A 26,228-nucleotide genomic window follows, 5' to 3' on the forward strand; every position below is an offset into this window, starting at 1 on the left:
CCTCAGTTCCTTGGAGACCGCCGAAGCAGTCGTAAACATAGCTGAAGCAGGTAACCTCTACTGTACAGAAGAAAGTTCTACTGCGGAGGGAAGGTTCGGGAGGGTCTAATGGATATCAACAGATCACTACCAGATCATCAGTTAAAGGTGAGCAACCTGTTTATCTGGTTCGTGATCCGTTGAATCCATTAGGATGGGTGTCTAGATAGCTCCGTTAGGAGGAGGGAGCAGTAGAGTCATTGCAACACCCTTTTGAGGACACCTCTCCCAAAGTTCGCCTCTGCTGCAGAGCGTAAGTCAATAGCGTAGTGTTTTACAAAAGGCTGTTCAGAAGACCAAGTGGCAGCCTTACAGATGTCCTGAAAGGATATAGTGGACAGATGGGCTACAGAATACCATACGGCCTAGTGGAATGCACTTTTATGGACAATGGTGCCTAAACTTTCTGAAGAGAGTAGGCTAGATGAATAGTTTCCACCAGCCAGTGTGAAAGCCTCTGCCTGGACAGTGCCCAATCCATAGTCACGCCCTTGTAGGATATAAATAGCCTCTTCGACGTTCTGAAGAGCTTGGTTTTGGAGAGATAATAGAGAAGTGGTCTGCAAACATCCAAGGAATGTAGAGCCTTCTCTAAAGGACCGGTCAGTGACTTAAAGGAGGTGGGCAGTACAATGTCCTGATTGATGTGGAAATCAGTCACAAATTTTGGGCAAAAAGGTAATGTCAGGGCACAGGAGAACCTTATTTGGGTAGAAGCGGGTATAAGGTATATCCATTCTGAGAGCAGTAAGTTCACTCATCCTGTGAGCGGTGGTGATAGCTACCAAGAAGGCACTCTTTAAGGATGCAAGTTTCAGTTTAGTGGAATGCAGGGGTTCAAAGGGTGGTTCAGTCAGAGTGGAGAGGACCAGAGAGATGCTCCATTGCTCCAGTGGTCAATGGATAGGCAGATAGAGATTAGTGAGGCCTTTCAAAAAACTTTTGCATGAAGGATGGGAGAACACCGTCTTGCCATCCCAACCGGGGTGTCTGGACGATACGGAAGCGAGGCGGATCCTTATGGATACATACTTAGATGTCTTCAGGGTTGTCAGTTAGAGCAAGACCTTCTGGATGGAAGCCCTTTTAGGGCAGAATCTGTGCCCTGAAGCGTAGGCAGCAAACGTTCTCCACTTGCTGGCGTAGTTTTTTCCTTGTAGATGGCTTACGTTCATTCAGCAGGATCTTTCTCAGCAGTCGATCCTCCACACTATTAGCTGCAGGGTGAGAACTTCTGGATGCAGAACATGACTGCCCTCCTGAATCAGGAGATCTGGACAATTTGGAAGTCTCCAGAAGTCTCCAGAAGGTGTGTTAAGCTAGTTTGAGTAGATGAGGAAACCATGCTTGGCAGGGCCACCAAGGTGTGATCAAAATGCATTTCACACAGCCGGCCAGGATTTGTGCTACTACCCTGCTCACAAGCGGTAAGGGAAGGAACATGTAAGTCCAATGACATGACCAGTCCAGCTAGAAAGCATCCCCCAACGAATGCTGATCGTGTCCCGCTCTCGAGCAGAACAGCTTGCACTTTGTGCTCTGAGCTGTAGCAAACAAGTCAATCTCCGGGTGATCCCAGAGATCAAAGATTTGCAGTAGGTAAACATTGTTCAGTTCCCCCTCGTGCCGGGTTTCCATCGAGAATGAGCGGCTGAGTCCATCTGCCAGTACATTGTCCATCCCTTTGATGTGGATAGCTACTGGGGTAATACTGTTCCTGATGCACCAATGCCAAATCTGAATGCTTAGTGCACAAAGCGACCTGGAGACCATCCCCGCTTGCCTATTGAGGCAGGTGATGGTGGTAGTGTTGTCCAACTGCAATTGAACGACCCTCCCTTGCAGTATTGGAAGGAAGGCCTTCATGACTTGAAAAACTGCCAACAGTTGCAGGAAATTTATACGCAATTGGCGCTGATTGCGTGTCCAGAGACCTTGCGTCATCGTGGCACTGCAATGCCCGCCCCATCCTTGGAGCGAAGCATCCGTCATGACCCATACTGATGGAGGCTGTGCCTGAAAAGGCACCCCTCTGAGAAGGTTGATCTTCTGTGTCCACCAGGACAGGGAACGAAGGACTGGCAGAGCACGAACAGCCATTCTGTGGGGCTGTCTCTGCTGAGACTGAAGGAAGACAGGAACCACAGCTGCAGCTTCCTCATCTTCAACTGGGTGTATTGCACAGTTGATTTGCAGGAGACCATCAGGCCCAACAGATGTTGTATTTGATGCGCTGCTTGCAAAGGACTGGTTTGAAACTGCTGAATCAGTAGCATGATGGCTTGGTAATGATCCTCTGGTAAGAATGCTCTCCCTACTGTGGCATCCAGTACAGTCCCAATGAACGATATGGTGGATACTGGCGTTAGGTGAGACTTTTTCCAGTTGACCTGTATCCTGAGGTCCTGGAGAAGCTGCAACATGTACTCTGTCTGCGGAAGTAACTCTTTTTTGTCTTTTGATGATAGGAGCCCTGCCTTCTGCAGCGTCTTTCGAAACCAAATTTTAAGTTCTTCTGGAGATAGTGTATCGAGGTGCTTCTCCAAGTTCTCCCAGATGCAGTAGCTGTACTTTGCTATACAAGCAGAATAATTAGCCACCTTGACAGAGAGACAAGAGGTGGAGTACAGCTTTATCCCCATAACGTCCAATTTCCTGACCTCTTTATCCTCAGGGGTGGTGTGTTTCCTCCCTGATCTGGAAGTGGTTGCACAATCGATGACCAAAGAGTTTGGGACAGGATGCTTAAACAGGTACGTATCATCCTGCTCCTGCTCCTGCACCCGATAGAGGCCTTCCAGTCTTTTTGAAGTGGGGGTAGATGTATGTGGGACCTGCCAAGTGCATTGTGCCGCATTTGTGATGATAGGTAGTAACGGCAGAGCCACAGGTTGAGCAGATTGGGAACGTGCCATGAAATTGTAGACTGGATCATTGATATTTTTCACCTGAGAGGACAGATCCAATCCATTTGTTTCACCTGGGAGTGATACGCCTTCAACTCCTCTGTTGGTGAGACATGGGCTGGTGTGGCCACATCTGGAGAAGGGTTGGGTTCCACTGTCTCAGTATCCAACTCAAAATCGGAAGAGCCATGGTGGCTGTGCTCAGAAACCCCATCGGAAAGAGTGGTGTGAAGGAGCTGCGCTTGGCGATGTGACAGATGGCGGAGCAGTTGTTGGTGAGCCCTCAGTTTGGGCCGTTGCAGAGGTAAATTGTCTCAGCACTGTCTGTGTGTGCTTAGTAAAGATAGGAAGCAGAGTCTGAGTTGAGGCATTCGTGGTGAGCACCTTCTTAGGAGCAGGAGGAGCATCTCCTGCTGAGAGAGGATGGATAGGAATTGCACAGGGGGTGACCTGAGGCCCTGTGACTGTGGATGACCGCTGTCGCCATGCGTGATCCTCACTGAAATCATAGGCCTCACCTGGCGAGGTGGCTCCAGGCAGAGCAGACTCCCTTGATGGAGATACTGTTTGGCTAAAGCTGTAAGTGTGCCATGGCGTTCCGAGTGGAGAGTTGAGTGGCAGTCAGTAAATGAGGTGCAGGTTTGGCAACAGTAGTTGCAGCATTGTCGTCTGAGCGCGGAAATCCTTGGAATGTAGAGGGGGTGGTAGCCGCAGAATCTAACATTGTTAGAATAGATTGGGCTGTCCCTGGGTCCAAGGGTGGTGCCTCAGTGTCTAACAGGTCAGCCTCCTCCAGAGCAAATGTCACGGGCGCTCGGAATCGAGTGATAACAGTGGTTATGTTTGCTGAAGTGTTCAAGGTCAACGGCTGTTCCCTGTCCCTCGATGTCGAAGGGTATCGAATAGGGGTTGGTGCTGGTAATAGATCTCGTGCTGTTGAGCATGACATTGAGCATGTCAACGCCGGCGTGGCAGGTACACAAGTCGTGGTCGATATCGACAGCTGCTGTCCAGTCAAAGGGTCTTTTATGGGTTGATTCGACGTTGAGGGTTCCATCGATGCTGAAGTCGGCGTTGAAGTCGGTGTTGCCAATAGCTGTTGCCGCTACATCGAAGAGATTTTCTCCGGCTGTTTTAATGTCGAGGTATCTCTCGACATCGAAGTCGATGACAAGTGAAGTGGAGTCTTCGGAGTCGAGGGCACTGGTGTAGATTTTCTCAACGTTGACTGTGTTGCCAATACGAAGACAACATCCTGAGCTGACTTTGATGACAGAGTTGAGGTCGACGACAACAGCTTTTGGGTTTTCTTGGTGGGCTCGCCAGCGGTTGCTATTTTGTCACCCGACCTCTTTGAGGACTTAGGGGTTTTTACGGTGGGCATAGAGGTTTTAGACTGGGCCTAATCCTGAGCCCTCGAGCCGTGCACCTGAGGTGATTTTGACGAGGTAGAGGGTGCAACCAAGACATCATAATAAATTGCTGCTCTTAAACGAAGTTCACGATTTTTTCTCGTTTGCTTTGAGAAGGACTGACAAATCTTACAGGCCAAAGTAATGTGGGCCTCTTCCAAACACAGCAAGCATAAATTATGGCCGTCTTGTGAGGGCAATTTTGCACTGCATTTACTGCAACGCTTGAAAGTTTTTTTCTGCTTAGGGGTATCCATAGTACTCACAACTTCAACTTTGTTGTTAAATAGTCCATGGTCAAATGGCCAGGTAGCAGTCCAGTCTTTCGTCAAACAGAATCAGAGACGGAGGGATGCAAAAACGTTAAATGGTCCTGAGAAGATCCAAAGGAAATGAGGTGCCTGCGCTTCCTCCTGCCTTAAATAGCCACGTGGCTACATGGGGCGGGGCACAGGCACCGAAAAGGAGCTGTGGAACTTGACACCGAGAGGCTTCCTCACAGGCACAGAACCCATTCTAATGGATTCAATGGATCACGAACCACATAGTATGCAACAATGAAAACAATATACAACTAAAAAGCAAAGAAATTAAAATCATTTTCTTTTATTCCTGGCCAATGGCTGAAATCCAGACCTTTGCAGCCCCTTGTACTCTGATTTCCCTTCCTATTTCATTTTCAAATTTCTGAAAAGTGTGTGGGTTTTTCTGTGGGGGGTGGGGTGGGGAGCAGGGGTGCTGGCAACAATGTGGGTGTCCTTTAAAGTTTTCCCCCAGTTCTGTACTTATGTAGGTGGTGGCAACAGCAGCATTAGAAGCCAATATTGCTAACCAAACTTGATTAATTTTGATTTTCTAATATTTTACTTTTATGACACAGTATAGATAATATGACATTACATTAATATTAAAATATTTTTTATTCTCCAGTATTTTCTTTCCTTGCTTTGAAAAGTTTTTTGGCATATTGCACTGCTGTATATGGAATAACATAATTTTAGAGCTGGAAGGAACCCTGGTGGTCTGTCCAGCCTCTGCTTGAAAACCTATAGCAAAGGAGAGCCCAGCTTTACAGTTAGAAGATTCCTCCTAATGTCTAGCCTCAATCTGCTTCCTTGTAATTTTGACCCATTGGTTCTAGTCCTGCCTTCAGGAGCACTATGAACTATTTAACTTTGTTTTCTTTTGAATAATGATTAAAAAAAAAATTAAAAATCCCCTCCAAATCGCTTGCATCCTCATGGAGTTGCTGTTCTCAGGCAAATACCATTTTAGAGGAGATTTGAACCAATATTTTGCTGTGCTCGTGATAGTTTTTAAAAGCCACAGGCTAAAGATTGTTTTCTTACCGAAATAAAGTTCGCTTTTCTAAACGAAGAGCTCGGGAATCCAAAATGCTGCTGTCCTGATGCAATACAAGTGGCTACAAACATCAAAGGATCAGAATAACATGTTACTAAGGAACCTGACTGAATAATATATCTAAGATAAAAACATAGCTAGCTATGCAGAATGAAAGAGCTTTAAATATCACTCACAAAGCATGAACAGACTATTATTATTAGGGTTGTTGCAAGATTAGCTGCATGACTTTTAGATTATTAACTGATTAAATTTACACTAACTTGCATAAATCTTAAACTTACGTATCTGAAGAAAAATAGTTATTATTATTATTAGATGTACTTTAGTTTTAGGAAATTTGCATAAGTAGAGAGAAAAACATACCACGAAAAGTGACAAAGGAATTTGTCATTTTATAAAGATGTATAAGATTAAGTACCTTGTCCCCACCAACTAAAAACAGATCAACTGCAGCTATGTTTATGCCTTGTTTTTCACAGAACCCAGATAACATCTCTTTGATTGAGAATCCAGCTCTCACAGTCATTGTATAGGATGAGCCATCTGGAAAGTTTATATGGCAGCTTTTGAAAGATTTCTCTTTCTCAGTTACAGGTGCTGATGCCCTGGAGGAGTCAAACTTTCAAGCAACAAGAGAAAATCAAATACAGCAAAGTAGAAAAGTAGAAAACAATACAAATCAAATACCATACTTTCTGGAAAGAAGTCTTGCTCTTTCCTTGGTAGTTGTTCAGTAGACTGTTCATGCAAAAATAAACACAGTGGCAATAAGCATCCAGATTAGTCAACTTTGGGTGCTTCGAACATCTGCAGTAGCCCCTATGCTGGTGCACCGACTCTCTGAAGTGTGGGTGCTTTTGCAAACATATGCAAGAATGTAAGGACTTTTCAGAGCTAGCCCATGCTCCAGAAAGGTTCTGTAGTACCAGAAAGAAACATGCAGCTGAAGGTCAAGTGATGCATATTCATCCTAACGTTGCTATTTTAGAGCACAAGAGAGCTCTGAAAAGTATTTGTACTTTTGTGCAAGAATGCAAAAGTGCTTATGCTTTGGAGACTAGGTGCACCAGCATGGGGGCTAGTATTGCATGGTGACAGATGTTAGGGGCATCCATGGACTGCTGCTCTGGATGCCAGCCAGTATTCTATTGTAAATATCTTCCATTCTATGCAGTACTTGTTCTAACTTTGTTCCTTGCTGTGGATTCTATCAAGGGGGATAGAATCAAGGGAGGAGCACAGGCATACCTGAGAGTGCAGTGCCAGAGCTAAGGGATGCACGGACCAATTATATATTTAGCTAATTACTTGGCTCTTGTATATCTCAGGATGCCATCACATCCAGTCACACGTCCCCCATGGTCATTTGATTCATTACTTATCCCTGCTGTTTAGTGTGTCAATAGATCTTGTTATCCATTCTCTGCCTACCCACCAGCCCAAATCATCAGGGGAATTATGAGCTGTTAGAAGCCTGCCTCCCTACCATTCCTGGGGTCAAGTGATTTGAATGTGGCATAGACCCTGAGCCCTCATGGAGTGTGCTGCTGAAGTACTCCCTGGACCTCCCTCCCATTGAGTTTCCCATCCTGGATACAGCTAAAGTGAGTAACAAATAATGTGGGAGAAAGGGTCCTTTGTGAGTTTGCTGTCATGCATGCCTCACAATCTTTTGGGTTCAAAAATGCCTTACCAAGTCAAGACTTGCAGCTGATGACAATGAATCTTGAGATTCGTGTCGGTAGGACAATCCATTGGTATGAGCAGAATCTGTGGGGAAATCTAAGTCAAAGATAGTTACAATTAATTTTTTAAAATCATAATAGAATTTTGTTTAAAAAATTTAAATCAGTGTACCAGAAGTTTCATATATATGCTGAATGCACATTATTTCTAGAGTTTTATCAAATAAATGCCTAGTCATAGCTACCTAATGGCACAGTGGGAAATGACTTAACTAGCAAGCCAGAGATTGCCGGTTTGAATCCCTGCTGGTAGTTTCCCAGCCTATGGGAAACACCTACATCGGGCAACAGTGATATATATAGGAAGATGCTGAAAGGCATCAACTCATACTGCATGGGGGAGGCAATAGGAAACCCCTCCTATAGTCTACCAAAGACAACCACAGAGTGCCAACTCTGTGGTCGCCAGGAGTCGACACCGACTTGACAGCACACTTCACCATTTTTACCATGCTTTAATAACTACAAAATAGAATGCACCTTCTGCTTCAGATGACCAAATGTACTTCAGAGTGAAAAGAGAATAAATAATGTCATGTTTGAAAGTTGATCTTCTTTAGCCCCCTAGAAGACAGGCCTATGAACAAGAAGCTTCTAACCAAGCAATGGCTGATATTGTAGAGGTTTTCTCTCCATGTCACTATGATGGACGATAAAATCTGAGCAATGAGCTGCATATCTAAATCTCACCTTTTGGACAATCACCATTTTCTTTTTTCTTCTGTGATCTCCCCAAACTCTTGCTTCTAGACCAGGAGAAAAAGGTCCCTTTTTTCTTTCTCTCCAAGTCTTCCTCTCCAGATTCTTCATTTAAGGATCGTCCAGACTTGGATTTTCCACTTAACTATAATCAAAATATAATCCTAAAAATTGGCTGGAAACCTCATGGTAAATTATACAGAGCAGTACCACCAAAGTTTTCTGGTATTGCCAGTTGCTTATAAATGATGTATTAAAGCCTTAGTCACAACTAATCTTAATTTCCAGAGGTGATTCCTATGATATCTGTTTTCAGGAAAAGTCGTTCATAAGTGGCGTAGCGGGGAGATGCTTGACTAACAAGCAGAAGGTTGCTGGTTCGAATCCCCGCTGGTACTATATTGTGCAGGAGCGATATCGGAAGATGCTGATAATCTCATACTGTGTGGGAAGAGGCAATGGTAAACGCCTGCTGTATTCTACCAAATAAAACCACAGGGCTCTGTGGGCACCAGGAGTTGAAATCGACTTGATGACACACTTTACCTTTACCTTAGTACAGACTAAAACCAAGAAATAGCATGTCTGGCTAATAATTTCTCCACAACCCAGGAGGTTGTGACTGCCAGTACAAAATTGCCAGCACTGATTGCCAGCACAATATAACTTAAGTGAGTTTGTTTGTTTTAAAGTGGTAGAACATTTTCTTCTTACAAACTAAATACTTCAATTGTGCCAATACGTCTGTGAAATTAATGTCAACTTTAGGCAATATAAACAGATACATATTTATATATACTCTATTGATAAACAAACAAAAATACGTTTAGTTTTGAGTATGCATTTAGGTAGTAAATAATGAATGATAATGTAAGGGAGGGAAAAAACCTTTTTTGGTGTTGAAATATTGGACCGCTCAGAACCAAAACTGTGCTTAGAAGTAGGGCTGCTGGGAATACATTGTGGATCAGGGAGAGGCCGGCCTTCAACTTCTGCCAAAATACATTCTTGGTAAAGTGGAGATTTCAGAAAACGTGTATAGCTGTCAAACTTCATCAAGTTGAAAATCTGAGAAGCAAGCAGCATATCGTCATAGCTAAGAATGAACAAAACCTTTTCAAGCATCAGTTTCCAAAAATACTGAGCATTAGCATCAATGAGGTCATTTGTCTCAATAATTTTTCTAGTTTAAAAGACAAGAAATATGCAAGATTTAAATGAAATGTTGTAAATAAAAATAGTAGGGGTGTGCATGAAATGGATTTTGCATTTCATTTCGAGCTCAAAACAAAAACACAAAATGTTCAAAAGCGGCCAAGCCAGCTGTTTCGATGAAACACTTGAAATGTTTCAAGTGTTATTTTGAGGGCTGTTTTTCCAGGTAGAGCTGCTCTACAGATTGGGGGTGGCAGGTAGAACAGTCTTCCTAAGTGGGCCAATGCACTAAGTCTGAAGCAGAGACCTGGTTTACCTACCCTGCGAGGTGGGTAGACCAGGCCGCTGTTCTGGACTTAGCGCATTGGCTGCCTAAGAGGACTGGTCTATCTGCCGACCCCAATTGGTAGACCAGCTCTCCCCAGAAAATTAGCCATCCAAAATGATGCTCAAAATACTCAAAACGATTCAAGCTCAAAAGAGGGTAGTTTTGTTTCAAGCTTGAAACACTTGAATAGTTTTGCACATCTCTAACAAGTAGTGCCTGCACAGCTGAAAATAAAATTGTGGCATGATTAGAATGGATTTCTTCGGAAAGAAAGCCAAAACATAAGGTTTTCAATAAAGCTTATATGGATTTGGAGTTGTCTCCAAAACAGTCAATTAAATGCTCTTATGCAAAAGATAAAGGGCATAATGCAGCTAAGCACAGCACTTTAAATTCCAAATGATTTTCAACAGGAGAGACGCTTAGTACTTCTTTGTTTGAAACCAATAGGATTTAAAAGTGCCTAACCACCTTAAGTGGCGCAGCAGGGAAATGCTTGACTAATAAGCAGAAGGTTGCTGGTTTGAATCCCTGCTGGTATGTTTCCCAGACTATGGGAAACACCTATATCAGGCAGCAGTGATACAGGAAGATGCTGAAAGGCATCATCTCATACTGCGCAGGAGGAGGCAATGGTAAACCCCTCCTGTATTCTACCAAAGACAACCACAGGGATCTGTGGGCTCCAGGAGTCGAAATCGACTTGATGGCACACTTTACCTTTGGCTGGATATGATCATCGAAATTTGGAAAGGAGATACAAGAAAATGCCCCACCCTTTGTCTTTCTTGATGCCAACAAACAACTTCCACTGAAATAAGTTTTGATGGCTCAATATATTTTTATCTTCCCTGAAGTTTAAGAATTATGCACTAAGATTCTAATACTTTCTGTTTAGTTGATCATCATTACTATTGCAACATTTTAAAACTGCCAAACTCTAAGTTAAATGAGATCAGATTTATTTTTGTTGCAATTAAAACGTGATCATGCTTTCTAAACCATGGAAATATGAACCAGTCAGTCAGTCTTCCCTCCCACTTCTTCTTAAATATGAGCATGGGTGAATGTGAGTGGAAAAGAAGCTGGGAGCCTAGAATCAGAGAAGGAAACACACAGGGTGCATCTAAATGCACATAATTTGAGCAGCAAGCCCATTATAGTATCATGGACACTCAACTTGGGTTAGATGTACAACCAGGGGAAACTGTTCATGCTACTTCCAAAGAAGCTATGCACAGCACTGACTATTTGGTGACGATCACAAAGCCACCTTTCCCAATTTTCCAAGTTGCTCAATTCTCTTAGCACATACATCACTTTTTAATTCTTTTTTTTTTTAAAGGAAGACACTAAAGAAACATTTCAGTAAATAAACTTGCAAGGTGCTTTATGAAAAACAAAGGTGGGCTCGAAGCAAGATGGGAAGGGCAAACAGGAAATCAGCTTTGGATTCAGACAAGTATGTGTACCATCTGAGGAGTGAAGGCAGGATAAAGTTGCACTGCTCACCCAGGTGCAGAAAAAGAATGTACCAATTCCATTTGCATCTGTAGATATGCCTAGCCCTTTATGTGTTGCACCTGATTTCATAGATAGGCTGGACTAAAAGCCAAAAGTGCATCCAAACAATCTTGCCGCCAAATAGTTCAATTCCAACTATTACAGAAGCAAATTTTCTACAATTTCAAAAATTACCTGAAGCTGTTGATCCTTGAACATATCAGGGTGTGGTGCGTTGAGAACATCATCTGCCAGCTGTGCTTGGCTGTCAATATTAACTGGGGTTGTAGCTTTGCTACATAAAAACTTATTAAAGATTTCCCGAGCTCTGAAAGAAAGCTACGAAGCACAAGACTTGTTATTCATTTGGAAACAAGATAACATGCAATATTATAGAAGACTCGGTGCTGTGCTACAGAGTCCATAAACTGGCAGGAATAAAACATAGCACCCCTGAATAAGCAAGTGCTGCTTTCCTACTGAAGACTATGAAAGCTTCATATTACTGCAGAGCCCCATTTCAGTAGCTGGCAATGAGAGCCCCAAGCACAGATGGGAAGTCTGAATTTCAACAACTACCTTGCATTTACTACTATTATTCATTGAATTGTATATCTCAAGGTGGTTTACAAGACAAAATTCCATACATAAAACAGATTAAAAACCTGTTTGGTAATTTTTTTAAAAAAATCAACAAATACTACACTTAAATTCAGCAAATATTTCATCTTTCATTTAAAAAAAAATCTGAATGTGGTTTACAGTACAGTATCTTTAAAACAATACAAATATATTACACACTTAAAACAATACAAATATTAAATTTCAGTATTAAAAATAGTGCAAAGCTATGACCATATACACAGTAAAACAATGAAACACAGCAATATCCAGAGGAGGAGGAGCAGCAGCAGCAGCAGCAGCAGCAGCAGAGAACATAACACTAATCTAAAAAGCTTACTATAGACAATATCAGTCCCAGGCTTCTGTTTCGTGGCTTCGTCTTCCCTTACATGTCAACAAAAGCATAAGCAGAAATCTCTAGTATGCTAAAATCTAGTATTACTGTAATAAACATATGAAAATACCCAATTACAATTGTTCAGTTAAAGGTATGGTGTGATATGAAGGTTGCAGAATGACATAGTTAATACAGTGGGAAGAAGTTAACTTTCCATCCCTGCGCTGGACTCAGCAGTAACTCAGCAGGGAGAAAAACCGCTGGAAAATGATGCATGGATTCAGCAGGGAGAAAACCTATTCACTGTAAAACTGATGGCAGGAGTAAAACCATAGGAAGCACCCAGCCCTGGGTGCAAATTCTCTTTTCTGGTAGCTACACAATGGGGAGACCTCGGCCTCCAGAAGTAGCAGGCCACATCTGCCTCAAGGGCTAATGCTCACCTCTCCTCGCGTGACCCAAGACTGTATGTGTCAGGCTGCATCTCCTCTCTGGTCACTGGAATCTGCCCCTGCCCCTTGGGTTTGCTTCTTTCTGTCTTGAATCCATGGACCCTCTTATGCTAACCCACACTGGATCTACTCCTGTTTTTGCTCCCTGTCCCTGCTCCCCTGCCTGCTCCTCTACATGCCTGCAACCACCTGCTGTCAGGCTCATCAAGCTGTGGCCTTTTCTGAAGCTGCTCAGTGCTCCCAGGTCAACATCATTTAAGGTTGCTACCAGCCACTGGAACAAGAAGATACCCAGTGAATTATTTCAAAGGCTGTCTCGTGCATAAAAAGGGGCATGCAGATAGACAGATTGTGTATGCAGCCCTTTATGAGATCAAAACATGAATTTTTCCAAGGGTACTGTAAACAATGTTTATTTTCAAAATTAAAATGTGTTCATTCTTTCTTACATAGATTTCTATGTGCATACAAACACTGTGTATGTTAGGGATGTGCACAAGCCGGTTCGACACCTCCTTTGGGAATCGCCGAATTGGCTCAGCAGGGCAGGGAGCAGTTCCCTTAAGGAGGTGGTAAGCAGGTCCATACCTGCTCCACTGCTGCCCTGCCACTTTTCCATGCACAGCGCCTGCTCTAGCAAAAGCTGCATGCAGCTGTGGTACTGTTTCCTGCAGCTTGCACAGGTGGCATCAGGACGCACATGGCCAAGCATGCACAGCGGTCATGTGAGTGCTGATGTTGCACATGCAGGCTGCAGGGAACAGTGCCACAGCCATGCACAACCTTTGCTAGAGATGGCGCTGTGCATGAAAAGTGGTGGGGCAGCAGAGGAGCAGGTATGGACCTGCTTACCTCCTTCTTAAGGGAACCGCTTCCCGCCCTGCCCATGTAAGTGTAGGAGTGTGCACGGAACCGCCAAACTGCGGTCCGGCACTGGGGTGGGGGGTGGCTTTAAGAGCGGGTGGAGGGTTTACTTACCCCTCCCGCCTCTTTCCTGTTCTGGCGCTGTAAGTTTAGTAGTAATTGGGGCGGCAGGATACCTCCCTGCCGTCCCTTCTCCGCTGCTGCTCTGCAAAATTCCCAGAAGTCCTTTGCGCGTGCGCACATCGTGCACGCGCTTCACGTCTCTGTGATGTATGTGCGCATGCGCAAAGGACTTCTGGGAGTTTTGCAGAGCAGCAGCGGGGGAGGGGTGGCAGGGAGGTATCCTGCCACCCCAATTACTACTAAACATACGGCGCCAGAATGAGAAAGAGGCGGGAGGGGTAAGTAAACCCTCCACCCGCTCTTAAAGCCCCCCACCCACCCGAACCAGACCGCTCAGGTCCGGACCATTCCGGAGGCCTTTAGAATGGCCTCCGGACCGGTCCGGGCCCATCCCTATGTAAGTGTGTTGAATGTAATACATGGGTAGCCTTAAGGCTGCATATAAACATGCACAGAAATCTCCTTGTGGAAAAATGGGTTTAGAATTTACACAAGGGCCAGTCAATCTGCACTGTGCAAATCCAACTGTTTGTCTGTTGCTTCCACCCATCATCCACTGCTTTTGTTTTGCATAGAAGTAAACAACCAATTTTTGAAGGTCCTGCAGTGATTTGAACCTCATATCTCTCTTAACCCTATATACTGAGGCCACTGGGGAAAAAAAAAAAGAATTCCAACTAGAAGGCTTAGGGGAAATCCTGGTTCAAATATGGGATCTCCAAAGTGTGGGTGTTCACCTTTGGAAAGTGAAGAGAGTGGGGGATGAAGCACATAAGCCTGAAGCCTTCTCTCCATCTCCCCACAATTAGAGGTTGTGGGATGGGGTTTGAGAGTAACAGCTGAAGAGGCCCTACGGTTTAATTAGCAAGTCAGTGAAAATGAAAAATCCTTTCAAAGAAGAAATCACGAATGGATAAAATGCAACAAAATTAAAACAAATGAGGCCTATGATTTTTAATCTACAGGGTTCCCACTAGGGGTATGCACAAATCGAAACCTGCAATTTAATTTGAGGTTGAATCAAATCACAGACCTCCTGAATTGATTCATCGAAAGCAGTTTGCTTGGCCAGCTGAATCACCCCTGAATCACTCCAGACTGACATGGTAAGTCTGGAGCAGAAGGTTGGTCTACCCACTGATCCCAACTGGTAGACCAGCTCTCTCTGGGGAAAAGAGCCATTTTGAGGCCTGTTTTCCCAGCAAAATGGGCCTCAAAATGGCGTGTGAATCACCTGAACTGATTCGGGTCAAATCAGGGGTGGCTCTCCTCAATCCTGAATCAGGCCTTCTATTTTGAGGGTGATTCAATTTGGGGTGGAATTTGAGAATCACTCCTGAGTCAACCCAAATTGATTTGATGGTGAATTGAATAGCACACCCCTAGTTCCCACATTATTCAAATAACATACAGCTGTACCTCATTATCCATGGGGGTTCCATTCCCGCATATTACCATGGGTAACGACACCATGGATAATGAGGCATTTCTATGGTACTCAATTATGGGGGTTAGGTTCCCAGATGAAAACAAACACACACCAAAAAAGCACACAAAAAATGCAAAAATGGGCCAAATAAAGTACCCTACCATGCTCCGTGGGCCTTTGGAAGTCCAAGGATGCCCCCCACCCCCCCCAGTCCCAAAAATTCTGCGAAAAACTGTGGGGTTTTTTGGTGGTTTTTTTTTTTTTAAAACAAATGGCTCTCCTCCACAAAATGGCAGCTGGAAATGACCTCCATATCTACAGAAAATGACCTGTGGATAAGCAGAATTAACCCCCTTTTGGCATTTTCCCCTCCCCCCCACATATGCAGAGGTTGGGTGTTAATTATGCAGCCACCAACACATAAACCGTGGGTGTTGAATCCATGTATAGTGAGGTACAGCTGTACACAGAAAGTTTGTGCTACGTACATTTGTGTGTGGTCTGAATACTAGTTTAAACTACTATTTGGAGTGCATATTGAATGATAGGCTGTGTGGCATTAGGATGTAAAAACACTCAGACATTAGGATGTAAAAACACTCAGCATGTCCCCCTTTGTAGTCACATGAGCCAATTTTGAGAGGGGAATATTGTCTAAATTGGCCCATTTTGTGTAGCATGTAGTTTGGGACTAATCATTAGAAGACAGATTAAGGGTACAATTCACAGAAGTTATCTGCTGTGCTGTTCCTACCCATCACCAGAGGAGGTAGTTGAATTCCAGTCCAGACCAGTCACAAAATTTCCCAGTCAGGAAAAAACCATGCCATTGGTACTTGCACAAACACCTATCCAGGCAAATATCAATTCCCAAATATGCAGGGTTTGCTGAAGCTTAGCAGATTGTACTAGCATAGGGGAGGGGGAAGGGTACTGTCAGCCCTGTGGAACACTTATGTGAATCTCATTCGCTAAGCTGAATGGAACAATTCTACATTAAACCTTACACATTTACAGCTGTATTCTGGCTGATACTCCATGCACCTCAGTCCAAGGAAAGAACTCTGAACTGAGAAAGACTGGGGTCTAGCCCAATATAGACAAAAACCTGCTATATGAACTAAGTGACTAGTAGACTTTTATATAGAAATCATGTTTGTGCAGATACAATGTATGAAACACGTGATCGTGTGGGCTTACCTCTTTTTTGTCATGAGCAGGTATGTGGTTAAAATATTCACAAGCCTGCCAAAATAAAATATTTTCTTCACTAAATTCCTTCCGTAAGAATTCCTAGGTGGAAAAAGAAAACAAAATTATATAATTTCATGTTTTTAGCTGCCATCCAAGAATGGGCAAATGGCAGTTCAAAAGTATTGCAACACAGTTGTGTTAAATCTCATGTCCTTTATATAAGTTGATATGTTGATATTTTCTTTAGCTTTAAGGAACTCTTCCACAACTGAAACCCACAAACCATACAAACACAATAAAAGTCCTACAGATTTATTTATTTAAAAGCTCTTGAGGCTCTTCTCAAGAAGAGCCTGGATGTGGTTTGCAGGGAGAGCGGGCTAAGCCCGCTCTCCCAGGAGACAAGCAGTCAGTCTGCTCTGGGCGACCGAACTGGCTGCCCACACGACTGCCGGCTCCGTTACAGGCATGCTGGAGAGACCCCTGAGCCAGGAGGCTGCTTTTCAGTTTCCCGGTCGGGGGTCTACTTGTGAGTTGCTGAGGCGTGGAGCTGCACTGCAGCAACTCACGATCGGAAAGCCCGGGTTAGCGGAGCGCTAACCTGGGCTTAGGGGAGGGCTACTTAAGCGGATGAGCTGCTTAAGAACCACCGGGCTCACAGCCGAGCCCGGTGGTTCTCACGATAGTAGAAAACCGGGCTAGCGGAGGCTAGACCGATTTTCTACCATTGTGTGAATAGCCTCCTTGTGTCCCACTTTTCTGTTCAGAACAGGATCTAAAGTAGGTAACAAAGGGGAAAAAAATAACCATACAAATACAAATAATTATAGTGAAAACAAATAATAAAAGAATTAAACAGGATCAACACAGAGATAGTCAAAAATCAAACCAACAGAACAAACAGAACACAGCAGATAGAGAGCTTTGAAATGAGGGAGAGAGTTGTTCTGTCTGCTGTGTCCTATTTGTTCTGTTGGTTTGATTTTGAGGAGAATATAGGAGATATTCCAGACATTGTTCGGGTATCTTTTTTTTTTTTTTTTTAAATGTTCGAAGTAAATTCCAGGGTCCTTGGCTATTCCATCCTACACTCACAACTCATTTAACTCTGAACTAAAGCAAAGCTTTGGTAACTGAAGCAAAGCTTAAGTATGTGACTAATCTGCATTTGCCCAGATCCATCCTTTGTCACCCTCGTCCTCTCCCCTTCCATGCCCTTCCTCTTTTTTCTCCCATATAGTCCAAATTTAGACTGTAAGTCCCACCTGCCTTTGTTTTGCTTAATTTGCTCAATTTTTTGCTTTGTTTTAAGTAGCAAATCACTTTAAAATAAAACACTCACGTCCTGCATTTGAATTACTTACATCATATGAATGAAACAGAGCATGATGAGAACTCAGCAACCTTTTTAAATAGTGACAAAGTTCATAATAATAATGGGCTCATGATACAAATATTCACTACTCATAGTCTTCATTTTTGAAACTCTTACTCTGTAATCAATAGTGAGATTTGTATCTGTGAGATTTGTATCTGTCACAGGGGGCGTGTCGGGGCCACACTCATGACCCCTGATTGGTGGTGGCCCGGGTTCTTTGAACCCGTTCGCCAAATCATGGCTCCGCCCCGAGATCTAATAATTGGTGGCATATACATGAAATATAATAAGTGAGAATGTCTTGTTGAAAACCAAAAAATATTCCTTCTGACCTGCAAGCCAACCAACCAATTTCATGTTTAGACTTTGCACCCCTTTCAAAGCAATAACCAATCTTACATGAGGCATTTAAAATCAAGCTGCCTGTCCACTTTCACATTATAGATCTGAAGCAGCACAACAAGAATGTGCATGCATCAATATGTTATAAACCAATATAGAATGGGGAAAAAACAATGACCCTGCCATAATTTGCGGAGGAAGCTTTCAATTAACAGCCCAAAGATGATCTGAGTGGCATCTGCCCATCCCTATTTTTAACCTGGTAGATAGCACCTTTTGTATGCCACTATGTACTTCTTAACCCCCCCCGAAAAACAATAATAAAACGGGCAGAATTCAGTCAAAATGGGGGGGGGGGGAGATAATGTTACATGTGCTTAATTCTCTCATTGAAACTAAAACCAAAAGGCATCCAATGCTGCTTCTTCTTCTTTCTTTTTTTAATGTTAATATAAATACCAAAAATATATTTCTAGCATGTACTCCATTACTCACAGAGAAGTACCTAACACCAGCTGGATCCTGAAGAAGCCATTCGAATGAAACAGCCCAACTTGCAACTCTTTTTTCTCGAAGTCGTCGGCAACTCTGGACACTTGGAAGACTGGCATTACTGCTGAGGCTGTTATCACTGACACAGTCTTTCAAATCAGTGCTATTTAGCTCTGTTGTGAAAGAATAGAACAAATTACTCTGTTAACAGAATTGTAGTGATGTAAACTTTTCATTTATTAAAAAAAATAATTTCTGTACTAAACAATTAGTTTGACACAACTAGCAATGGTTGAGAGTGGGCAGAAGAATCCTGCAGAATCCTTCAAAATTAAAACTGGGGACTCACAAACTCTTCTCTCACCAGAGGTCTGTCCAAAATGCAAGACTCATTGAGTGAAACAATACAACCTTTTTCTATCTCTCTGAAAAACATGGGTGATGATGCTGGCTATTTGCTATAGGGATCTCTTTCCTGTTGCTTATCGGGAAACTAAGATTCTAGAAAACAATCTTGGCAGTAAAAATGGTCATATTTTAACTCGCTGTACTATTCCTATGACTTGCCTTTCTGAAGGAAACATGAAAATGCTCAAACACAACTGAGAACATTTAGTCTTACCCATGCTAATAACTATATGAATTGCATCAAGCACCACTCCTTACAACTCAGCATGACACATAATTACACAATTCACAATGCATTTAATATGAAAAATATGTAGCTTTTGGTCCATGACATTCAATAGATATTATTATTCAAGAGGGAATGTTTCTTCATGTTGGTGGAATTCTGGCAAAGCACAAAGAACACACAGGAATCCCAACCATCCCACTACTACATGAATTGGCAGAGCTAGTTTCAGAGCTGGTAGTGAGAAAACCTACACTTACTCTTGGTGAATTTCATAGTATATACAGAATATTACTCTGGATGCCTGACTCCTGACTTCTAGGTCAACCAGGTGTCTGGCCAAATGACAGCTGGTGCAATACATGAGACACAAAGGGGCACATGCTGTGTTGATGCTCTGGCCTGTAAACCAGCTCTTTGATTATTAGGGGAAGGAAAAAAACAATGTTGTCATTTTCAGGTTTTCATCCTTCCTATGCAGCAGGAAATGACTTGACTAGCAAGCCAGAGGTTGATGGTTTGAATCCACGCTGGTATGTTTCCCAGACTATGGGAAACACCTATATCGGGCTGCAGTGATATAGGAAGATGCTGAAAGGCATCATCTTATACTGTGTGGGGGAGGCAATGGGAAACCCATCCTATATTCTACCAAAGACAACCACAGGGCTCTGTGGCCGCCATGAGTCGACACTGACTCAATGGCATACTTTAAATTTACTTTCCGTTTACATCAGAATGTAGATCCCCCTCAGAAATTAATAGCACCGGCATTGCAGAACTGTCTGGGAATATTACACACACACCCCCGCCAAAGTTGCTCTTTTCATCATTAATTCTTCATCATCACCTGAGAAGGGATGATGCCCAAACCTCTTCTTTTGGTAAATAAACCCCTATAACTTTGAGTTAGACTGATTGGGTGGTTCAAAAAACTGTTTGAGCAAAAAGTGTGTATACATAGAAGGGTTGTTTAGAGAGTTAGAGTCCTGGAGAAAGAAGAAGAAGGAATGAAGCTGGAGCCTAAGTGAGACAAAAGTGGAAGTTGAAGTTGGAGTCCAAGTGAGACAAGTGTTGGAGTTAGTTGGAATTTGGGAGAGTGAAAAGAGAAGAGTTCAGGCATTTAGTTCGCTGACAGGGCGAGCCAACGTTATAGCTAATAAAAAGGCTGTTTTCAGCATTACTAATTTAGGAGGTGCTGTAGCCATGGGCTCGAATGGAGGCTCCATCAGGGCTTAGGACAAGGGATAGGCTCCATTGATCAGCGGGCTGCCGGATAAGTGGGTAAAGATTGTTTAACCCCTTAAGGAATCTCTTAGAGTCCAGATGAGAGAAGACGGTTTCCCCATCCCATCCAGGATGGCAAGCAGAAATAGTGGCCAGGTGAACTTTGATGGAAATACTGGCCATCTGCGCATCATCCACATTTGAATGAAATAAGACAGAAACCAAAGTTGAAGACACTGGAGATGTAACTTGGTGAAGTGCAAAGTGGAGTTGCAGAACGTCATCAGGCCCAGTAGTTTCTGAACTTCGTGGGTTTTTTTGTCTGGGTTGCATCACAAAGTGCCTTGATGCAGATGAAGTGTTCCTCGGATAGAAATGCAAGCTGCACCCGTGCATCGAGGACTGCTCCTGTGTAGTCTATGTGCTTGACAGGCTCTAGTCTGGACTTTGACTAGTTGACCTGAATGCCCGGATCCTCGAGTAAACTCAGGACTGTCGAGACTTGCAAAGCTAACTCTTTTTTTGTCTTCCTGCCAGGAGCCAGTCGTCAAGAAATGGAAAAATAGTTAGGCCATGTGCCTGAAGGTGAGCCACGATGACGGCTATGCATTTTGTAAATACACGGGGTGCTGTCGCCAGTCCAATGGCAGGACATTGTACTGGTAGATGTGGTGACCCATCATAAACCCTAGAAAATGTCTGTGGTTGAGTTGGATTCCAATGTGGAAGCACACGTCTCAGAGATCCAACACTGTAAACCATTCCTCCCCATGAAGGAGAGGGAGGATTCTCTGCAATGTCACCATGCGAAACTTGTGCATGTCCACATGACGGTTCAGCCACCATAGGTCCATTATTGGTCTCCCCGCCCCGTCTTGTTTGGGGAGCTGGAAGTAGTGGGAGTAAAACCCTCACCACTGATCTATCCACTGAACAGGTGATATCGCCCTCTTGTCCAAAGGAGTCTGAACGTCCTCCATCAGCAATGGGGATGAAGGCTTGTACTTGATCCCAATGAATGCTGGTAGGGTCTCGAACCCTATGGCACAGCCTGTTTGGACTATGTGAAGGACCCAACCGTCTGATGTTATGTTGCATCATGCAAAGGCATGACTTGCCATCCTGATGTTGGAGACTGCTAAGATGGTAGATTGGAGAGAAGTCAATGATAGTGACTCTTGGGTGAGGTGATTTGGTGGACTGACCCCCTGATCAAAGATGCTGTTTGTTAGAATCAGCAGGTTTAGGGCGCTAGCCTGTGATGCGCTAGACTTTTGATTAAAGGCTTCCTTCCATAATGTTGTTAAGGCTTGTGGAAGTCTCTCTTGCACGTCTGCTTATAAGTGTACTGCCATCGGCCATATTGGCAGTACTTAGAAGTGTATGATTGGGCATGTGCTGAAAATGTTTTTGCCACGGATGTTGATTTCTTGATGGACTCCATAACGGAGTCCATCGTCTCACAGAAAAGACCCTTCCCATTGAAGGGCAAATTTTCCACTGTTTTTTTCTTGATAGGCTGCAGCACAGTGGAACGTATCTAGGCATGCCTCCTCAATGCAAAAGCACCAGCTAGAGTCCAAGACTCAGTCTCTGCCAAGTGTTTGGCATTGGATAACTGTTGTTGAATGAGGAGTGTCACTTTGGCGTGGATATCATAAAATTTTGCTAGGAACTCTTCTGGCAAGAGGTCGGCTTGCTCTTGGAAGAGATCATCACAGAGGGAATGGGTATATTTAACAAAGCAGGCAGTATAATTAGTGATTCTCACCTCCAGGCACTAAGTGGAGTAAATCTTACGTCTTAAGACATCCAATTTGTGCCCCTCTTAGTCCCCTGGAGTAGTGAGTCATCTCCCAGATTTGGAAGAAGATGCATAATCCATCACTGAATTGGGGGAGGGATGCTTCAAGATGAAATCATCTTCCTCTTCTTGAATTCTATATAAATTCTCCAGGCACTTGGAGGTCAGAGCAGAAGTTTGTAGGTTTGCCAAGTAGATTTAGCCTCTTTGGATATAACTGGCAGCATGGGAAAGTGAACAGGCTGGGCTGAAGCCGTGGAACTGAAGAATTTGTAGACAGGATCTTCCATGCCTTGCATCTGCTTTTTCAGTTCTAATCCAAGTGTCAAAACCATTTCTGAGATTTGACAATGGTATGAACACATCTCTTCATTTGGAGAAGTGTTATCGGAGGGTACCACTTTGAGAGGTGGTTCATCAGGATGTTCAGATGAACTCGAGGTAGAAAATGTAGACCAAGGGTGTCAAACTCAATCACATAAGGGGTCGAAATCTAGAACACAGGCTAAGTTGCGGGCCGAATTTTTTATTAAGATACTTAGTCTTAGTAGAAGTATAGATCCTTCCTCACCCTGAGACACCATATCACACGCCATCCTCGTGCATTAATCATGATCTGAAAATAACAACAAGCACAAAACAAACTGTAAGCAAAACAGTTAAATTACAAACTCAACAGTTTTTAAATACATTTATCTATAATTCTATATTTGAAATTTAGGTCTTAAAATTGCTCACCTATTTGTTTTCTGGCCAGATGTCTGAGACCGTTTCCCCCTGGTCAGTGAATCAATGTCTGGTTTTATGTCTTGTGCTGTAGCAACCCGCAAAACAGCAGCTTTTTCTGAGGTAGGTGTACCTGTCCTATCCTGGCCTGTCTTGGCCTGTCTATGTGAGGGGAATGGAGCCACTGACTGTGCTGAGGTGGAGGCCTGTGTCTCTGAGTCTGGAAACATTGCTACTGTAGGATCCCACTGAGACTCCATACCTGTGTAGTTGCTACTGGCAGCAGGTGCAGGATCGGGACTCTGGCACGGTCGTGCCTAGTGCTGGGTCTCGGCAGGGAAGGAGTGTGCAGAAGCAAGGATATGAAGAAGCAACTTAGCTCACTGTTTGGGACTGGGTCCTTCTGCCTGTGGCACGGTCAGGCACTTGTGTGGAGCGCCCTGCTCCTACCTAGCTTTCTGGGACTGGGTCCTTCTGCCTGCAAATGGGTACTGAGGCAGCACGGTCAGGCACTTGGATGCGGCACAGTCACCGCGGGCCACATAAAATGGCCAGGCGGGCCGGATTTGGCCCGCAGGCCTTGTGTTTGACATGTGTGATGTAGACAAATCAGAATCATAGTCTTATGTGAATATCAAGGAATGGGGTCTAGAAGAGACAGGGACCTTCGTCTTAGACACCGTCTGAGTGGTGGAGGAAGTTGTGTCAAGGACTACAGTTTGAGTTGGTTGGCTCTTTTAAGGTCAAGGTTGAGGTACCTTCATGGTCTGAGTGGAGATGCAATCGAGTAAAATAGGATGTTTCAGTACCATGACAACGGTTGGATCAGGCAAGTCTGCAGGAGGAGTGACTTGGGTAGCCATGGGAATAATCAACGTCGACAGTTGATGTCAAGCTTTCCAAAGCTTGTAGTCTTGGTAATCTGATGGTAGTCCAAGGGAATGTAGGTGTGATTGCGCTGCATCTCCACAACTCCCTCTCACAAATCAAACCTTGTGTGGCAACATAATATCTGGTGGCCCTCCAGGCATGTGGGCTGCGGTGTTGAAAGCTGGCTTGCCACAGAATGGAAGGGCTGAAAGGCTGAAGAAGTCGAAGTGCCTGACGTTTTTGATACAGAGAAAGTCAAGCTGTCCTCCTTGGTGTTGAGACAGTGGCTCAAAAAGCCATAAAAAGTCGAGCTCGAAGGTGTACGTTTGCTAGTCTGGTAAGTTTAAAGGACACTGGACATTGCCCGGTCCCTAACAGGCTTCCATGTTGTTATCCTCAATGCTGATACTAAAGGGAACTGGTGAAGAATGCAAAGCCTGCAGCACCAGGTGAGCTGCCGGAGAAGACTATTGTAGCAGTGTTGTAGCTGGCAAGAGAGAACGCTTTCAACACCAGATAGATGAAGCCATGGTTGGTACCGTCCTTGATGTCGAGGTGGATGTTGAGGCTCGGGGTTGAGTTGTAGGTGATGGACGATCCAGGGCTACAACTTCTGGGGTTGCAGGACGTGAACGAGGCATCGTAGATGACTGGAGCATTGTTGGGGAAGGTGTAGCTCAGGATGTAGTGGAAGCCTCCTCAATTGCAACCTGTGTACTCTTCTCCCGATGTTTCTTGTGCAGTGGTGCCTCTTCGGCATCAGAGCCATGATGCTGAGACTTATGCCTTTTATGATGAGAAGAATCTGAAGGCGGCTTTGGCACTTTAAATGTGCCAGTAGTGGCTGCTGCGGAAGTTCGGGTTGAGGATTTAGACTGCTTGGCGGCAGTCCCCAACTTTGGCTTTGGTATCATGCCCGATGTCAACTTTGACACCGTACCCGATTTTGAGGGCACTGGAGCATCAATCAGAGATCTAGGCATAGAGTGCTTCATTGTAAAGGGCAGCTCTTAGCTGTAGTGCTCTATTTTTTCTTGTGTGATGAGAGAAAGTTAAACACATTTTACAGGTTGAGGTGTTGTGTTCTTCCTTCAAACAAAGTAAACACAAATCATGGTCACCCAGTGTTTGGAGTTCAGCAGCAAACACAGTGCTTAAAAGTATTTTTCTTTTTCATGACTGGATAGAGAAATAAGAGGGAAATACTCAAGTATGTGAAGTAAAGTCCATTCCAAGTCCAATCCTAGGTTGTAACCAAATAAATCATCCATCCATTTTGACTAAGTTATGAGTATTTAGAATAAGAATAGTCTGGTCCAGTACGAGTTGCAACACATGAAAAACTAAACTATTTTTGTACTTTTAAGAACAAAAAAACTATTCTGGAACAAGGAGCTTACTGTCTGAGGTGTTGACACAATGAGGGCAGAAAGAAACTGAGGAGAAAATGCTAGCCCATCCAAACTGAGAAAATGCACCACGTGCAAGGGGTGGGGCTAAACGCTTCGAGGAGCTAGTCAGTTCTGCCTGAATGGTCCCGCACAGGCACAGAACCCACTCTTATGAGTGCAACAGATCACGATCCAGATCTGAAGAATTGCTGACACAGAGCTGTTTAATCACTGGCAGAGTAGTGTAATCTTTGCAGAGCTAAAATCACGAAGAACTGGAGAGAACAAGACCTGAGGCTGAATTAAAGAAAAGCCAGAGTTGCTAAAGGTGATAATCAAGGACTCTAAGTTAGGGCTCAGTGAGAGTCAGGTTGATGGATGCGTTTTTGACAACATTTTGTTTAGTCCTTGTGAAGAAATGTACATGCAAAGTGCTGGAGAGTAGGGATGTGCGAATTGTGTTATTTCAATGGAAGACTCTATCTCATGCTTTCCTATGGAGCCCAAAATTAATTCTTAAAAAACTTCTGATTAAACAACAATAATGCCTATCAACTTGGGGGTGCCTGGGGGGAGTTGAGGCCATACCTGCCATACCCCCAGACCCACTTTGGAGTGCCCTGGCACCCCCCAAAGCAGGGGATGGGGCACCCTTAAATCCCCATTATTCCCTATGGGAGGAATAAAAAAATTTCAAAAATTTTAAAAATTCACCAATAATTGCAGGAGTCTCCAATTGCCTTGGGGTTTGGTGGGTGCTAGGCACCCCAGTCATTCACATGTTAAGCTGAATGCAGGTACAGAAGTAAACTTCCTATCTGTATCATGCACTTGAACGGTTTGTATCCAGGTTCACTTTTAAAATGAATACAAATACAGTCATTCAAACAATCACAGACATCTGTACATTCAAATTACAGCATAATGTCTGAATCAGGCTAGATTTAGAGGTGGATTTGGCTGGCAGATGGGAAGGCAGCTTTCTTCACCGCCATCTCACTATGAAGCTCCCTTCAGGAGAATTGTTCTGGGTAGTTAAAGAAAATCATGTGGTGGATTACTATTTTATTTAAATATTTTAGACATTTCTAAGACCATTTTGCTATCTAACCCAAGCATCAAAATTATGGAAAAATATTAAAGACTTATATCCAACTTGCTAAATACAGTGTATATTGTATGATACAGT

The 26,228-nt window shown here is 43.7% G+C and overlaps 1 protein-coding gene across 7 annotated transcripts in view; it reads right to left on the reverse strand.

Moving 5' to 3' along the window:
- RGS12 (regulator of G protein signaling 12) overlaps positions 1 to 26,228 on the reverse strand; it is a 142,922-nt gene that overhangs the window by 25,451 nt on the left and 91,243 nt on the right. For 6 of the 7 annotated variants that reach the window (XM_053256888.1, XM_053256881.1, XM_053256882.1 and 3 more), the window contains 8 exons: positions 18,391 to 18,560; positions 16,182 to 16,274; positions 11,348 to 11,491; positions 9,055 to 9,234; positions 8,158 to 8,311; positions 7,416 to 7,504; positions 6,141 to 6,341; positions 5,707 to 5,780 (listed from right to left, as the gene is read on the reverse strand). In XM_053256888.1, coding sequence (XP_053112863.1) covers positions 5,707 to 5,780; positions 6,141 to 6,341; positions 7,416 to 7,504; positions 8,158 to 8,311; positions 9,055 to 9,234; positions 11,348 to 11,491; positions 16,182 to 16,274; positions 18,391 to 18,560 — 1,105 coding nt within the window. Of the gene's footprint in view, positions 1 to 5,706; positions 5,781 to 6,140; positions 6,342 to 7,415; positions 7,505 to 8,157; positions 8,312 to 9,054; positions 9,235 to 11,347; positions 11,492 to 16,181; positions 16,275 to 18,390; positions 18,561 to 22,623; positions 22,669 to 26,228 lie in introns of all 7 variants that reach the window. The other variant, XM_053256887.1, reaches the window with a different exon arrangement.

Source organism: Hemicordylus capensis, chromosome 5 (assembly GCF_027244095.1).
Source record: "Hemicordylus capensis ecotype Gifberg chromosome 5, rHemCap1.1.pri, whole genome shotgun sequence".
In the NCBI taxonomy this organism is placed as follows: domain Eukaryota; kingdom Metazoa; phylum Chordata; class Lepidosauria; order Squamata; family Cordylidae; genus Hemicordylus; species Hemicordylus capensis.